This window comes from Leptodactylus fuscus, chromosome 6 (genome assembly GCF_031893055.1).
Source record: "Leptodactylus fuscus isolate aLepFus1 chromosome 6, aLepFus1.hap2, whole genome shotgun sequence".
In the NCBI taxonomy this organism is placed as follows: domain Eukaryota; kingdom Metazoa; phylum Chordata; class Amphibia; order Anura; family Leptodactylidae; genus Leptodactylus; species Leptodactylus fuscus.
Window position 1 is genome coordinate 163,026,180 of NC_134270.1, and position 18,537 is coordinate 163,044,716.

The 18,537-nt window shown below is 43.6% G+C and overlaps 1 protein-coding gene across 1 annotated transcript; it reads left to right on the forward strand.

Annotated features, from left to right (window-relative positions):
- The first annotated feature begins 1,317 nt into the window (after positions 1 to 1,317).
- LOC142209153 (up-regulator of cell proliferation-like) lies at positions 1,318 to 12,153 on the forward strand. Its single transcript, XM_075278089.1, has 2 exons — positions 1,318 to 1,380; positions 7,547 to 12,153. Exons 1-2 carry the CDS (start codon positions 1,338 to 1,340, stop codon positions 12,151 to 12,153), a joined length of 4,650 nt encoding a protein of 1,549 aa, XP_075134190.1. The 5' UTR covers positions 1,318 to 1,337.
- The last annotated feature ends 6,384 nt before the right edge of the window (positions 12,154 to 18,537 follow it).

Here is an 18,537-nt window from a genome sequence, read left to right on the forward strand (position 1 = left end):
ATTATACCCCATAGTGACCCTTACACACAGTATTAGGCTCCATAGTGACCCCTGCACACAGTATTATGCACCATTGTGGACACCCATTAACAATTATTATACTCTGGGGTCTTTTCAGACCCCAGAGGATAATAATCAGAAACCCAGGGGGAATACAAACATAAAAAACACTTACTTACCTATCCGTGCGCTCCCCGCTGTTGGCTATCTTCAATGACGTCCGGGACGTCATTTGACCCGGGGGCCTGCGTCTCGACGCATAAGGACGCAGGCCCCAGTCATGTGATGTCTGAGACATCACACAAGTAGGCCCGAAGCCTGCGCGGAGCGTGAAGAAGTAAGCAAACACTGTTTGTTATGTTCGCTTACCTTTCCCGGTCCTCCGATCATTATACTCGGGGGTCTGAAAAGATTCCCGAGTATAATAATGATGTTTGCGGGGCCCGAGGTGTCACTTAATGATCCCAACCCCTGCCAGGATCGGTAAGTAAATAGGGTCCGTTACCGGCTGGAGTAACTCCAGCCAGTAACGGCCTATTAAAAGAAAAACAACAACGCAGTAGTAGCGGTGGTCGATGGGCCCCCTAATGTCACGGGCCCTGTGGCAGCTGCTACCCGGTAGTTATGCCCCTGGGCCCCTCCCCTGACCGACCCCCCTTCCCTCGCACAAACTGCATTCCTGCACACACTATTATGCCCCATAGTAGCCCCTACACACAGTATTATGCACCATAGTGCCACACTGCCCGCTACCTTCGGCCATCTTCAATGTTGGACCAGATGCATAATGACGCAGGCCCGGCCCACGTGACATCTGGGACGTCACCAAATAGGCCCGCAGACTGCTGGAGTGAAGGAGCGGTAAGTCACTGTGTTTTTTATGTTCCCTCACCTCCCCTGGCCCTCAGATCATTATACTCCGGGGCCTGAAAAGATCCCAGAGTATAATGATAGTAGTGCTTGTGGGGTTTGGGGGCCCGCGACCTTACTTACCAATCCCCCTCCTGTTCACAGCCACATCCACAGAAGGGGAAGTGCAGATGGCCATGAGCAGTAGCGGGGATCAGTAAGTAAATAGGGCCCGTTACCTGCTGAGCTAGACAAAAACTGAGCTTCCCCAAATCTGCAGCCGTACAGCAAATGGAGGGTTTTGTAGCCATACTACAAACTGATGGACTGCTGAGCCTTATGTCAGTGTGTGTTGTGTTTCTATAGATAAGTATCATTCCCTTTATGTCGCACTCTGTAATTTCAGATCATTGTGATTTCTACCTGTTAGATTCGCAGGAGGCACAACATTATAGTATACATAAGAAGTGACCAGAACAGAATCAGATATGGCATCTCCATCTCCAGAGGAGGTCACCGCTCTGACCACAGGTGAGTCACTAATAGAAGTCTGTCATTCAGCACATCAGATTATATCCATTTGTACTAAAACCTCTGACCATACGTTATCAGGAAGCTGTATACAGTGCCTGGCATCCAGCTGACATGGACATCTGGGCGGAGAATTCTTTTCATCGGCTGCTCTCAGCCAACCAGCTCTGCCAGGAGTCTTCTCGGCAAAATATGGAAATATCCCTCATTACAATGCTCATCCCAAGTCTCATTTTCAGTTGGAAGCAAGGCACAGAATAAAGCATGTGATGCTGGGAGTTGTAGTACTCTCAACACTTTACACTTTATGAGTATTTTAACAAAAAAAAATATCAATGTTTTTAGATCTGGTTTTCTTGTTGAATCAGATCTCTTGTTACCCTTTATCCAGTATAGCATTACAAATCTATTAACAGACCTATTGTAGTATCCTGATATGCCTCTCCTGCTTCACATCACCTTAACCCCTTTTCATTTGTGCATTGTCATTTTTGAAGAAATTGTTATCTACTAAGTCATATAGATTGACCAGTCTGTGACTACAGAGTGAACCTCATATGGATATACAACAAATAAATATAGATTGATCAGTAAGACATTAAAGGGATCCTATCATTAGAATCCCCTTTTTTCTAACTAACACGTAGGAAAAGCCTTAAGTAAGGCTATTCTTCCGTCTTTATGCAAATGAGTTTTCTCGCAGCACTGGGGGCGGGCCCCAGCACTCAAACAGCACTAGGGGCGTCCCCAGTGCTGCAAGAGAACTCTACAGTGCCGCCTCCATCATCTTCAGGAACCGGCCTCTATGTGTTGTCTATGTGTTGGCTTTCAATCTTCTATGCATGCGCAATCGGCTCTGCCAGCGGGCCCTCGGGCAGAGCCGACTGTACCTGTGCGCGGCCATTTTTTTGTTGCCTCTTAATACAAGAGCTCGCGCAAGCGGCCGCAAAAAAATGGCCATGCACAGATGCAGTCGGCTCTGCCCACTGGTGGAGCCAATTGCGCATGCGTAGAAGATTGAAAGCCAGGCCGGAAGACGATGTGTAGAGGCCAGTTCTTGAAGAAGATGGAGGCAGCGCTGAGAGTTCTCTGGCAGCATTAGGGACGCCCCCAATGCTGTTTGAGGGTTGGGGGCCCGCATCCAGTGCTCGAAGAGAACTCATTTGCATAAAGACGGAAAACAGAATATCTATTGAATGGCGACGCAGAGAAGACATCTAAAGTTAAGAGAAGAATAGCCTTTCTGAAGGCTATTCCTACGTGTTAGTTAGAAAAAAAGGGATTCTAATGATAGGATTCCTTTAACTCTGTAGTATCACACCAATATGACACTATAATTTCATGAAAAAACATATCCCATTGTAATTGGTGTGATCAGAGCGATACCGAATTTGTATCAGTTTTTTTTTCAATACCTTTACAAAAAAACAAAACTTTGACAAATAAGAACATTTTTGAGTTGCCATATTCTGACACCCATAATATTTCTTACGGTTTTCATTTACGGGACATGGTAGCTATTAAAGATGAGCGAGTAGTGAAATATTTGATATTCGTTTCGAGTAGACCCTCAATATTCGACTATCAAATCCCATTATAGTCTATGGGGAAAAAAATGCTGGTTTCAGGGGAACCACAATTCGACTAAGAAGAGTCACCAAGTCCACAATGACACCCCAGGAAATGATGCCAACACCTCTGGAATGCAACTGGACAGCAAGGGAAGCATGCCTGGGTGCATCTAACATGCCCAAGTCCCAGTATTACCCCACTATCACAGCCTATCAACTAAGTTAAGGCCTCTTGGAAGGTCGGGCATGATGCTAAAGGGAGCAACCTTTATTGGGTTATTTCACTGGAATTCTGACATCCTAACTACATCAGGGAAGACAGACTTGCACATTCCAGTGAGCACCCTCTATTGGTTTGCAACAATGAGGCAGCTTCTGACTTCCTAATTACATCATGGAAGACAGATTTGCATAATCTTCCCATGGAGCCTATCAACTAGACACTTTCCACACTCAATAGAACCTCTATGGAAAGTAGAAAAACACTTGGAAACCTTCTTTCCTTTACATTAATATGGAGAGAAACACAAATTTAAACCTAAAGAAACATTAGCATGCACTCATCACAATTCCTGACTTGACAGCTGCGTTAAGCAGGGTGCAGGGTACAACGCAGACCAGGCCTGAGCACCAGGAACAGGTGTTACAATGGCTAGCGGATGATGCTTCCAGCTGCTTTTCCACCAGCCAGTCGTGTTCATACCAAAGAGTCTGCCCCTCCTTCTTCCCAACATGCCTAATCTTCCCAGCAGAGTCATCCCAACCTTGCCCCCTCCCAGGAGCTACCAGAATAATTTCTTTGTCCTGATGCCCAGGAAATCCAGCTGGGGGCCCAGGCCTCGGTCAAGCTACTGCGGATCCAATGCCTACTGGCGAGGGGCAGCCAGCACTGTGCTTATCCACAAACCCTGGCTTGATGGCATAGTTAAGCAGTGTGCAGGGTACAACGCAGACCAGGCCTGAGCACCAGGAACAGGTGTTACAAGGGCTAGCGGATAATGCTTCCAGCAGCTTTTCCACCAACCAGTCAGCCACTACCTCCAGTCGTGTTAATACCCAAGAGTCTGCCCCTCCTTCCTCCCAACATGCCCAATCTTCCCAGCAGAGTCATCCCACCCTTGCCCCCTCCCAGGAGTTGTTTTTGGGTCCTTTTCCACTCTTCAACTCAGTTCAACCACTACACGAATCCAAGGAGCTAACAGACGAATTTCTCTGTCCTGATGCCCAAACACTGGAGCATCCGCCATCTCCTGCTGATTTTGTGGTTGTGGACCCACAACCAGTGTTTCTCGGCCTCAGTGATGATGACGAGACACAGTTGCCATCAGGGCAGGCTGTGGTTATGTGCGGTTTGCAGTAAGAGGAGAGTGAGGCCATCGACCCAACCTGGACAGGGGTGACATGTAGCGTGGAAAGCAGTGTAGATGTGGAGACAAGCACAGCACAAAAAAAGGTGGCTAGAGGCGAGGCCTGTCCAGAGGCACAGGACAGCTGCTTCACAGAAGCCAGGCCAGAGCCAGCAAGGTCCAAGATGTTCCCTGTACTAGCCACTTGCCCAAAAGTCACCCATCGAGGCCACGTCTCTTGATGGTGTGTAGATTTTTCAACATATGTGCAGAGGACAAACTGAGTGCAATTTGCACACTGTGCAACTCAAAACTGAATAGGGTCTCTGAGAAAAGCAACCTTAGCACCTCAGCCATGCGCCGTCATTTGTAAGGCAAGCACTAGGCTTAGTGGGAGAGAGCAAATGCAGGACAATCGTCGACCGGCGTTGCCAACACTGATTCTTCCACTGTTTCCAGTGCTGGTGCTGCAGTCCAGACCACCAGCCTGGACACCTCCACATCTGCCTCTAACACTTTGGGGAGTTCACCCTCAACTGCCCCTTTTCCTGCCTCTGCTCCTTTTGCCTGCAGCATCATGTGCCTCTTCACAGCAACTCCCCATCTCCCAGGCGTTTCATTGCAGGCAGAAGTACAGCGCAACCCACCCACATGCCCAAGTCTTCAACGGCCTCATCTCAAAACTGCTGACCCTGGAGATGTTGGCGTTTATGCTAGTGGAGACTCAGGCCCTCCGTGACCTGATGGCAGCTGCGGCACCTCGCTGTTCTGCCCCTAGCCGTCACTACGTCTCTTGGTGTGCTGTCCCAGCCTTGCGTCAGTACGTGTCCCATAATCAGTCGGGCCCTTTGCTCTAAGGTCCACTTGACCACCGACGCATGGACAAGCGCATGCGGTCAGGGATGCTGCTTCTCTATAATGACAGGCAGGGTGAATGTAGTGGAGGCTGGGCCCGGCTTGCAAACTGGCGTGGCCTATCTCCTCTCCCAGCCCAAAATTCATGCCAGGGATTCTCAGAAAGCCTGCTGCTCCACTGCAACCTCGATCACACCTGCGAGCTGTAAACGCTGCAGCACTGGCGTGTGGAGACGTCAGCAGGTCGTGCTGAAGCTCAGCTTGGCCGACAGAAAACACACTGCCCCCGAGGTGAGGGATGCCATCCTAGATGAAACGGCAATGTCTTTCTCGCCTATGCACCTGGGCCCAGACATGGTCATGTGTGATAATGGCAAAAACCTGGTAGCGGCTCTGGACCTTGCCAGACTCAAACACGATCCACACATGGCCCACATTTTCAACTTGTTGGTGCTAAGGTTTTTAAAAAACTACCCCATTGTGCCTGATATACTGGTGAAAGTGCAGCCATTTTCGTAAGTCTAAAGTAGCCGCAGCTAGCCAGAAAACATTCATAGCACACTCCTGTCATCTTCTCACCATTGGATTTTTGCAATCCTCGACCCCTGGTATAAAAATAACATCTCGTCTTTTGTTCTGGTAGGGGAGAGGGACAATTGCATAAATGATTGCCACAAGCACCTGGTGCATAATATGATGGAAATGTTTCCGTCAACCATCGCTGGCGTCAGAGAGGAGAGTTCCTCCAAGAGGCTAAAAACTGCCATCCGGTCCACAACCACCAGGGGAACACTTTCCAAGGTGCAAGACACGTTAATGTCTCCTCCCCCCCCCCACCCCGCCACTGAGGGGCTTAGTGTCACGAGGAGGGAAAAGTATAGGTGCATGTTGTGTGAGTACCTGGCCAACCACAGCCCTGTCCTCTCCGATCCCTCTGCGCCTTACACATATTGGGTGTAGAAGATGGACCTGTGGCCCTTGGGGTGAGTGGAGGCTTCCCCCAGCTGAGGTTTGGGTGAGTTTGGCGAGGAGATGCAAGTAGGCCCCTTTTAGCCATTTTGGTGGCATAGAGTGTACACAATGAACCCCAACTGTCACTTGCTGAGCCACTCTTCTACTTGTAACTTCATGATAGAACCTGCGTGTCTATGCTTTCTTTTCAGTTCTACTTAGATTTGTGTACCTGCATTTCAAGTTTATGCCCCATTATGTGACTTCAGCCCTTAAGCAGTGTTCTTTTTTGTGCCCCTCTGTGCCAATTCAGCTCTACCACCCCCAGTAAGCATTCTTTCTTCCCTATATTTGAATTGTGACTTGCTCCAGCAGCGTTTACCGTCTCAGCCCCATTCTTTTGCATTAGGTCACAAGCAGAGATTTTTGTCTTGTGCCCCTCTGTCCCAATTCAGCCCTTCCAGCCCCAGTAGTCATTCTTTCACCCCTCTTTTCACTTGCGACTTGCCACAGCAGCGTTTACAGTCTCAGCCCCATTCTGTTGCTTCAGCCCAGGTATATACTGTATACCAGCGCTACAGAATTTCAGCCCTAAAACGTGATTTTGAGAAATTTCTGCAGGATGAGCCTATAAGCTGATTGTGTTTATTGACTCATCAAGCAGTGTTGCTCTTTTCAGACTCTTTCCTGCCTAGCAGAAGCTAAAATTTCTCTCTGACCTTCAGCACGATGTCTCTCCCTATCTATGCCAGCCGCAAAAGACACAAACATGGCTGCCACTATTCATATAGATCCGAGGTCAGCTGATTTCGCCAGCCAATGAATTTTTCCTTTTTTTTTTTTTCCGATGCCTACGTTTTCCTCTTTCCTGTCCCACCTCCCCTGCACAATTATTGGTGCAAAAAAAAAAGCCAGGGAAGGTGGGAGGGGATACAAATTTTTACTGCGTTTACCACGTGGTTTTCATTCTATATCGAATATGTTGAATAGCTTGATATTCGATCGAATACCTACTCATCTCTAGTAGCTATGTATATATTTTATTGTAGTTTTTATTTATACCATTTTGGAGTCTGTCCATTTTGATTGCTTTTGATCCATTTTTAAAAAAAATCTAACTTTTAAAAGAATTTTTACTTTGATTTTGAGGCCCCTTTCAGGATTTGATCCCAATACAATATACAGCAATACTAATGTATCACGCTATATTGTAAAATCCACTGACTTCTATTGCATACCTATGACAGCCTGTAATAGAAGCTCAGTAATAACAGGACAGGGGGCCTTCAATAGGATCACAACTGATTTAGTAACAGATTAACATTCCCAGAACTCACTATGGAACACAATAAACCCATAATTCCAACCATTACATTGGAAGCAGTCATGAGTTCATTAGATTAGTGTTGGGATAATTTCAGATTTTCTGTTTTACTTTTTCAGAAAGGAGAGAAACATTTGAGAAGATGTTAATGGATCTGAACCTGTCAGACTACTACAAGTCTAAACTGACTTTGGAAGACGTGTTAAATATTGATGAAGATTCCTTTAAGAAATGTGAGATAGAGAAAGTACAAGACATTTCTTGGCACTTTCTCCGGAAACTCATGGCCTTGAATGTAACAGCGAGAAACACTTGCAAAAACACAGGAGATGAAGAAGACGTAGATGATACCAACTCTGATACAAGCGAGTCTCTTCATCCCCTGGACATTCTCTGTCTTCTTCTACATTGTTCCAATTCTTTTCTACAACAAGAGATTGTAACAAAAATGTCCATTTGCCAGTTTGCTATCCCTCTGTTGCTTCCTGCTAGTGATGGTGCCAGTTGTACCTTCATGTTATGGGCAATGAGAGACATTGTGAAGAAGTGGAGACCGCAGTCCATGAGTGAAAGTAAAGGGTTTGCAGAAGAAAGCCTGGTAAATATTTCTATGCCAATTTACTCATTTGTGAGGTTGGGTCAATGTAACATATCGAAGTCGGAGGTACTCAATGACCTCCTGAGTCCAACAAAACAAAAACTTGATTTTTTTGTGCATCAAACAATGGAATCGGGTTATCTTCCACATAAGATTTCAGACGGGCTAGTGGAAATAGCTTTCTCCTTCCCAGGGGGAAAGGAGTCTTCTGATATTTTTCCAGAGCCCATTGCTGTAGCAAATCTACGTGGGGACCTCAAATCCTACCAAACACAGTTCAGATATTTAACCAAGATTTCCTCAGCGGTCTATATATTTACTGAACGTATCAGTGAGGAGGAATATGTGTTATTATCATCCTACATTCAGGATGCAGACCCAGAGTTCTTCTTTATTGCGTGCAGCTCAAATGGCAAAGACATTGATAAGGAAATAGATAAATATCTAAAGCTCTTGATAAGATCCGAACAATCCAAGCACATACTGCACACAAATCCTAAGAAGTCCAATCAAATAGTTAAATCTGTTCAGAAATTTATCAAAAGTAAATTTGGTCAACATAAATATGTAAAACTTCAAGAGATGAAGGACTTGGCTCAAGATCTTAGTATTAACATTGATGAAAACTCGACAGAATGTCAAAGAGCTCGAGAACGTGCTGCAGAAATAACTAACCAGATCACTGACATCGTAAAATACAAGAAGAAGTCATTGGGACTGCAAGGAGAATTGTGGAATGGAATATCTAAAATAGAAAGAGAGTTTTGCAGAATGAAGAAAGTTGGTGACATGAACGGTGAGGATTATAAGTGTAAATTACTCCAAGAACAGTTTCAGCTACAGAAGCAACAATATGAGATGGATCTTTCCAAGGACATGGTCAAATTTCTAGATGCAGCGTCGTGTGAAAGCTCAGTGGAAAGACAATACTTCTTTAGATGGCTGAAGTTTAATCTGGATCAGATCTGCAGACACAAAGGTAATAAAGAAGATGCAAGTTCTTCTACTACACTTGGGACTCACCACTTCCTACGAGAGCTGGGGCAGTTCCATGCTGCTGAATGTTCAATGATCAAGAGAAGAGAAGTCGATTTGCCTCAAAGAAAATATAAAGACCTGCCAGGAATAGCTGTAAATTATCTACTAGATGGTTTCCCACTAGAATTGCTTGATGGAGAAGTCATAAACATTCCCCTGCAATGGATATCTGATATCTTTGCTGAGGTAGATAGGAGAACAGGAGGGCAATGCAAAATGAGAGTAATAACTGCACTAGGAGTGCAGAGCACAGGGAAGTCCACCCTTCTTAACACCATGTTTGGTCTACAGTTCCCTGTGGCCAGTGGACGATGCACACAAGGAGCCTACATGACACTGATTAAAGTGAAGGAGAACTTCATGAAGGAGTTAGGTTGTCATTTTCTTCTAGTAATAGATCCTGAAGGTCTGAAAGCTCCAGAATTGGCTTCTCTAGAAGATAGCTTTGAACATGACAATGAATTGGCCACACTAGTAGTTGGGTTGAGTGATGTCACCATAATTAACATTGCAATGGAAAATCCATCAGACATGAATGATGTTTTGCAGATTGTGATTCATGCATTCATTAGAATGAAAGAAGTTGGGAAAAAACCCAAATGCCATTTTGTCCACCAGAATGTTAGTGATATTTCCGCTCCTGAAAAAAACAAGGGCGACCAGCAGAAACTTATGGAGAAACTGAATGAAATGACCAGACTCGCTGCAGAGATGGAGAAAAGATGCAGCATTAAAAGGTTCACTGATATCATAGACTATAACCCAACAAAAAACAGGTGGTACTTTCCTGGGATGTTGCAAGGAGCATCTGGCATGAACTACATAAACTCTGAATACAGCGATTCTGTGTGTGAATTAAAGAGACATTTATCCAATGTCATGAAGACATATGCTAAAAATTCTCAGAGTATCAGAGAATTTATTGTGTGGGTTAAAAGTTTATGGAGTGCTGTGAAACATGAAAGATTCATCTTTAGCTTCCAAAATTGTCTCATAGCAGAAGCCTACACCCAGCTGTGCCTCAAAAACTCAGAGTTAGAGTGGAAATTCCGCAAATCAACCTACGAATGGTTGCTTGTCCAGGAAAACTTAATCAAGAATTACTTTAAGAATAATAATGAGTACACCATGGAACTACCTCGGGAGGAGATCAACATGAAACTGGTCCAAGAGAAGAATCTCATGCTAGAGGCGTTAGAGCAGTATTTCAAAGATGGGTCCAACAATGTGCATCTTGTCGAAAAGTACCGACAAGAATTCTTCAATAGTGTTGAAATTCTTCGGAAAGAATTAGATACACATCTAACAGAAATAATAATAGAGACAATTCACATCCAAAAAGGCAGAAAGTACATACAAGTAATTCAGAAAAGTTATGAGGAAACCATTGAGAAGAAAGTCTCCAACCTTCTTGATAAATTGAGGAAAGACAAAAAGAAGATGAACGAGGACAAGCGCAAACATGAGTTTAACTCAATATGGGAAGAGGCACTGCAGAATCTACACCAAGGTCAACTGAAGAGATATGATGTCAAAAAGGAGATGTTACAACAACTAAACAAAGAGCTGAGCAGCAGAGGAAGCTCGATTGTTGAGGAGATCCAAAACGTTAAGGATTTGTCCAAATATGAGAAGATATCTTTCGAAGTGAAAGACCATTATCTTGATGCAGCAAGACAGACAAACGTAATTCTGGGTGATTCTTCTTATGATCCCAAGAAACAAATGACCAACCTGGCAAATGAAATAATTGAAAAATGCAACAAATTTGTACAAGAAAAGAGAAATACAAAGGAGAACTATGATGAGATTTACTGCCATGAGCTGCTAAACATAATAAATGAGAAACTCTCCAAAGAAGATACAAAGAATCTACACATGACACAGTTTTTTGAGTTGGACCTAAAGCTTCTTGTCTTACGTAAAGCTTTTCCAATGTTCCAGAAGATGCATGATGACTTTGTACAAGAAAACGATCCCTGGTTATGTCTAGAAAAACTCAAGGAAAAATACTTCATGAGGTTTGAAATGATTTACTTAGAACAAGACGACTGTAGGCAGAGGGCTAAAGAATTCTGTGATCTCTGTCTTCATCAGGCTTTGACTGAACATATTTATAATCACCTGGGCACAGAGATGGTAAATGACTGTAAGCAGGGTGATGATTGCGCCAAACTCAACGCTAGAACTTTCCTCCAGTGGAAGTTACTGACAGAATTGCTGGAGGAAAACTCCTTCGCACGTTATTTCGATTATATCCAGAATTATGAAGAATTTGTTACGAAATGGATCAAAAAATTTATTTTGAACAAATACAGTAATGGCTCTGAACTAGAAAAGTTGATCAATGCCATCCTGTCCAGAATCACAAGGAAGATTAAATACATTATTAAAGATGAGGAAGTCTTAAAAAGTTGCAACATTTCAGATTTTTTAAAAGTCTTTTGTGACAAGCTGAGTAAAGATCTATTTATCCCCATGAAATACTTGGGAGTGATTGGATTTCAAAGTCAAGTCAGAATCGCTCAGTTTTCCTCTGAAATTGAAATTTTTCTTGAAGAAACAGAATCACAAATCTTAAAAGAAATGAAAAAGATGAATATTGGTAAGGTTCTAGAAAAAGTCTCGAGAAAACCACAGGATGAGTTGTTCAGGGATGTATTTGGGTGTGGAAAACAGTGTCCATTCTGCAAAGCTCCTTGTGATGCAGGAAGTAAAATTCACAGTGAGCATTTTGCTGTCGTCCACGTACCTCAGGGCTTGGGGTCCTACAGAGATCTTCAAACACAAATTCTCGTTCATTCAGTATGCACCACCGATGTCACAACAAACCAAAGATTCCGCAGTCTGGAAACAAAAGGAAATTTCCATCCATATAAATGTTATAGAGACATTTATCCAGACTGGTTAATTCAGCCAGACGCCTCCATTATTGCCCCGATCTACTGGAAATATGTCTTCTGTCAGTTTAATCACCAGTTTGCAGATGAATACAACGCACAGCCTGCTCAACTTCCCAGTGAATGGAAGAAAATAAGTCGGGAAGAAGTTGAAGAGTCACTGAAAAATCTGTTCATGAGTACTAACTAATGCACAAGAGTAACAGATCTTATCCTAACCCCTCGCTTATTGTCAAGCTTCTTTTTACTCTGAATTTCCTCTCCTTTTTTACTCCTTATCCTAACCATCTCCCAATGGACTGGGTAAATAAAGCTTTGTTATTATACAGTGACAAGTTCTATAAATATCTATGAATTAGATTTAGGGGGAGATTTATGAAAATTGGAGCAGATGCTGAAGAGTGTTGCCTATAACAACCAAGCAAATATCAGCTTTATGTATCAGGGGCCTGTTAGAAAATGAAGGCAGAGATCTAATTGACTCCTGTTGGCAACTGCTCCACATTTTTTCGGCTTCTTCTCTGATAAATCTCCTGTTTTGTGATTCATTCCTTTGTTTCATTTGCTTTTACTTGATGTTTTTTATGAGCAGATTTATCATATTTTATGATCAGATCCATTACGTTTTGTTAACATATCAGTTATATATTATTACCAGATTTCTTATGTTTCATAATGAGATTCATTGGTGGGAATTAAGTGGAGACCTGTACATCAATCTTAAAGGGGCTCTATCAGCAATATCATGCAGATAGAGCCCCACATATGCGTGAATAGCCTTTAAAAAGGCTATTCAAGCACCGGTAAAGTTATATTAAACTAACACCCCCCCCCCCTCATTTTAAAATAAAGCCCTAAAACAGAAGAATGTGTTCAACTTACCGAACGTGCACGGGGGGGGGGGGGGGGGGGGGATGGGGGGCATTCAGGGTCCCACGTCATCTTCAGCCATGCCTCCTCTTCCAGCGATGTCCTCGGGTCCCGTCTAACTAGCGAACTGACATTGATAAAAAATGGCGCGGGCGCATGCGCAGTATCATTCTGCTTCTACTATTGCTACTGCGCATGCACCCGCACCATTTTTTTTTATCAATGTCAGTTGGCGAGTTAGTTGGGACCCGAGGATATCGCTGAAAGCAGAGGCGTGGCTGAAGATGATGTCGGACCCTGAATGCCCGCCTCCCGTGCACGTTCGGTAAGTTGAACATATTCTGTTTTAGGGTTTTATTTTAAAATGGGGGGGAGTAGTTTAATATAACTTTAGCGGTGCCTGAATAGCCTTTTTAAAGGCTATTCACGCATATGTGGGGCTCTATCAGCATGATTTTTTTGATAGAGCCCCTTTAACAAGTCCTGAATGGCACAAGAGAACTGTTTTATGATCAGATTCATTGGGGGTATTTACTAAAATAAGCAAACAAGTTTTCTGGCCCAAAAGTGGCAAAGCTGGTGGATATTTTTGCAAATATATAAAAAAATTAAATTTTTGTAGAATTTTAAAGATTTCCTTTAACCATCTTAGTGATGACAGTCTGTGCAACAAACTCACAAAAATGGTCAGAACTGCCAAACAATGTGAAGAAGAAATGCAGGTGTGTGTAGCTGGAGCTTCAATCGTGGTAGAAACACAAAAAGTTATACCAACACTCTGCTAGTACCATGAGCAATGCTGCAATATACACAGTCCAGTCACATTAATGTGACCTCCTGTCAAAATCCAGAATCACCACCTTTGGTAGAGCGGACCGCTGTGAGACACTGTGAGACGTGCAGGAAGAGAGGGGATGTTGTGATGATGATCACTGGGATGTTGAGCTATGCTGACACCAGTGCCATTGTCCTGAACATGGTCCGCAAGGATAGATGCATACTTGTGTAGATCCATCGTGCCTTCCACAATGATGAGTGCACCCAGATGGCTGTTGACACGTGTCTCCTGTGATTGGTTATTTAACATTGATGTCAAAAGTAGGCGGTGGTCACATTAATAGGACTGGACTGTATACTACCAATATATAAAGACACATGAAAATGAGGTTCGTGATCCTACATTTATCTACGGGTTATCTTCTCATACATGTAGTGTCCCCTCCTGATAACCAGCCATGATGTCCTTATTGTGGTCAGGTTATCTTCTCACACATAGTGTCCTCCTGATAACCAGCCATGATGTCCTTATTGTGGTCAGGTTATCTTCTCATACATGTAGTGTCCTCCTGATAACCAGCCATGATGTCCTTATTGTAGTCGGGTTATCTTCTCATACATGTAGTGTCCTCCTGATAACCAGCCATGATGTCCTTATTGTGGTCAGGTTATCTTCTCACACATACAGTGTCCTCCTGATAACCAGCCATGGTGTCCTTATTGTGGTCAGGTTATCTTCTCACACATACAGTGTCCTCCTGATAACCAGCCATGATGTCCTTATTGTGGTCGGGTTATCTTTTCATACATGTAGTGTCCTCCTGATAACCAGCCATGATGTCCTTATTGTGGTCGGGTTATCTTTTCATACATGCAGTGTCCTCCTGATAACCAGCCATGTTGTCCTTATTGTGGTCAGGTTATCTTCTCATACATGTAGTGTCCCCTCCTGATAACCAGCCATGATGTCCTTATTGTGGTCAGGTTACCTTCTCATACATGTAGTGTCCTCCTGATAACCAGCCATGATGTCCTTATTGTGGTCGGGTTATCTTTTCATACATGTAGTGTCCTCCTGATAACCAGCCATGATGTCCTTATTGCGGTCAGGTTACCTTTTCATACATGTAGTGTCCCCTCCTGATAACCAGCCATGATGTCCTTATTGTGGTCAGGTTATTTTCTCATACATGTAGTGTCCTCCTGATAACCAGCCATGATGTCCTTATTGTGGTCAGGTTATTTTCTCATACATGTAGTGTCCTCCTGATAACCAGCCATGATGTCCTTATTGTGGTCAGGTTATCTTCTCATACATTTACTGTCCTCCTGATAACCAGCCATGATGTCCTTATTGTGGTCGGGTTATCTTCTCATACATGTAGTGTCCTCCTGATAACCAGCCATGATGTCCTTATTGTGGTCAGGTTATCTTCTCATACATGTAGTGTCCTCCTGATAACCAGCCATGATGTCCTTATTGTGGTCAGGTTATCTTCTCATACATGTAGTGTCCTCCTAATAACCAGCCATGATGTCCTTATTGTGGTCGGGTTATCTTTTCATACATGTAGTGTCCTCCTGATAACCAGCCATGATGTCCTTATTGTGGTCAGGTTATCTTCTCACACATAGTGTCCTCCTGATAACCAGCCATGATGTCCTTATTGTGGTCAGGTTATCTTCTCATACATGTAGTGTCCTCCTGATAACCAGCCATGATGTCCTTATTGTAGTCGGGTTATCTTCTCATACATGTAGTGTCCTCCTGATAACCAGCCATGATGTCCTTATTGTGGTCAGGTTATCTTCTCACACATACAGTGTCCTCCTGATAACCAGCCATGGTGTCCTTATTGTGGTCAGGTTATCTTCTCACACATACAGTGTCCTCCTGATAACCAGCCATGATGTCCTTATTGTGGTCGGGTTATCTTTTCATACATGTAGTGTCCTCCTGATAACCAGCCATGATGTCCTTATTGTGGTCGGGTTATCTTTTCATACATGCAGTGTCCTCCTGATAACCAGCCATGTTGTCCTTATTGTGGTCAGGTTATCTTCTCATACATGTAGTGTCCCCTCCTGATAACCAGCCATGATGTCCTTATTGTGGTCAGGTTACCTTCTCATACATGTAGTGTCCTCCTGATAACCAGCCATGATGTCCTTATTGTGGTCGGGTTATCTTTTCATACATGTAGTGTCCTCCTGATAACCAGCCATGATGTCCTTATTGCGGTCAGGTTACCTTTTCATACATGTAGTGTCCCCTCCTGATAACCAGCCATGATGTCCTTATTGTGGTCAGGTTATTTTCTCATACATGTAGTGTCCTCCTGATAACCAGCCATGATGTCCTTATTGTGGTCAGGTTATTTTCTCATACATGTAGTGTCCTCCTGATAACCAGCCATGATGTCCTTATTGTGGTCAGGTTATCTTCTCATACATTTATTGTCCTCCTGATAACCAGCCATGATGTCCTTATTGTGGTCAGGTTATCTTTTCATACATGTAGTGTCCTCCTGATAACCAGCCATGATGTCCTTATTGCGGTCAGGTTACCTTCTCATACATGTAGTGTCCCCCTCCTGATAACCAGCCATGATGTCCTTATTGTGGTCAGGTTATTTTCTCATACATGTAGTGTCCCCTCCTGATAACCAGCCATGATGTCCTTATTGTGGTCAGGTTATCTTCTTCTGTATGTAGTTTCACTCCTGATAGCTGTCCAAACCCCACACCCTAGAAAATCCCTGCATTTTGTGGTTGTAGTGTTGTAGTGAGGATGCAGGTCTTCTGGAATAAGTCCACTATGAAATTGTTACTCTTGTAGATCAGAACACTTTATTCCATGCTCCATCATGGCTCCCTGTCTAACAACTCCTCCCCCTAAGCTCAGCTCCTCCTCCATTACTACCTCACTGTTGCTAGGCAGACAAAGCAGAATAAGTAAACAGAACAGAACATACAGAACATACTTATAACAACATCACAGTGGTTATATCTATTGGCAACTGACAACAGATGTCACCACTAAGATGGTTAAAGAACATCTATAAACATCTCCAAACTGTTTAATTACTTATAATTGCAACAATGTTTAACGCTCAATGATCTACAAATGTAGGTTCATGGAAAAATCCCTTTAATAATTCAGGCACCTCTTGCACCAATTAGGGAATGAATTAAGCCTGGTGTAAGACTGACATTTCTGAACATCTTCAAAGTATATTACAGTTTACCCCAAGCAGGAGAGGTCCATTGAACCTGCAGAGTCAGCAGTCACTTTAAACAACTCCAACAACTCCAGACCTGTGGGTGGGCTAGAGCCTTAGCCTTGCTCTTGTTTTTGGGGGAACCCGAACAACGGAGAGCTCATGCTCTAAAACAGCGATTACCTGCAGACACCTGTGGACCCCATAGACTATAATGGGATCTGCATCTGTGCAGGACTTTTCCCTCTGCCGACTTTTGGCGGAATCTACAGCGGAGTCTACGGTGTCTCGGAGGGTTTTTACAATTTTGATGTGACTGTTAATGGGTTAATAAATTCCCCCTGTAATGTTTTATGATCGATTTGTTGTTTGATGTCTATAACCACTATATTTCATGATCAGATTTCTTATGTTTCATGATCAGATTTCTGTCATAATAAAGGATTATAATGAAAAACAGAAACTGAGCATTTATGTTATGACAAAAAGGCTCAAAGCAGTGATTGTAACAAACAATGACCACGAAGTGTAAAGGATCTCACATTGCTGGGTTGAGCAATGTTTATGAGAGCTGACATCTATGTCCTCTGTCCAGAGAAGGTCTCAATCTGCTCAGGAGTCTGAAACACATAAAGAAGAAAATGAGAATTTTCTGTGTTGTTCTTTCTCAAAATAAATAAGTTGCAGAGGTATTAACAAGGCACCAAAATGTGTGAACCTCACCCTGCTGGTTAGCGGAGTGTACAAATTGGCAAATAAAAAGAAACATGAAGTAATATATCGCACAAAAATACAGTAGATAACTGGGAAAATAAACTATCCACCGAGATAGCTAACATTGGTCCAGGCCTGTGATCCCTGCCGATCAGGACACCTTATGTATATCACAATCAGCAGTACAGAAGGCATCCTACTCCATTGATAAGCCAGCAGAATTGGTGCATGATTGTATTCAGTGCCATCACAATTGGCAGAACGGAGGAACAGCTACCCCATTGGCAATCAGTGGGCTTGTTGCCCTAGTCATCAGCCATTGCAATATATGGACTCTGCCGCTATAGGGATTGTAGTGTGAACGTCCCTGGAATGTGTCTGAATGCTAGTTGCAGAGAGTAATGGAAAGTGCAACTTTACACTCAACTGACTAGCCCCATGGTGGTGGAGATTCACAATGCCACTGTGATCTAAACTAGGGATGATGATAAAAATTATCATTATGAAGTGTGGGAAGGACTGTTCGTAGGAGGGTAGGACAGTATGCAAGGACTGCTGGTAAGAGAGGAGAGCAGTATGTGAGGAGGACAGTATGCTAGGATGACTGCTCATAGAAGAGGAAGATAGTATGTTAGGAGGACTGCTCGTAGTAGAGGTAGACAGTATGTGAGGAGGACTGCTCGTAGTAGAAGTAGACAGTATGTGAGGAGGACTGCTCGTAGGAGAGGACAGTATGTGAGTAGGACTGCTCGTAGGATAGGGCAGTATGTGAGGAGGACTGCTCGTAGGGGAGGACAGTATGTTAGGAGGACTGCTCGTAGTAGAGGTAGACAGTATGTGAGGAGGACTGCTCGTAGTAGAAGTAGACAGTATGTGAGGAGGACTGCTCGTAGGAGAGGACAGTATGTGAGTAGGACTGCTCGTAGGATAGGGCAGTATGTGAGGAGGACTGCTCGTAGGGGAGGACAGTATGTTAGGAGGACTGCTCGTAG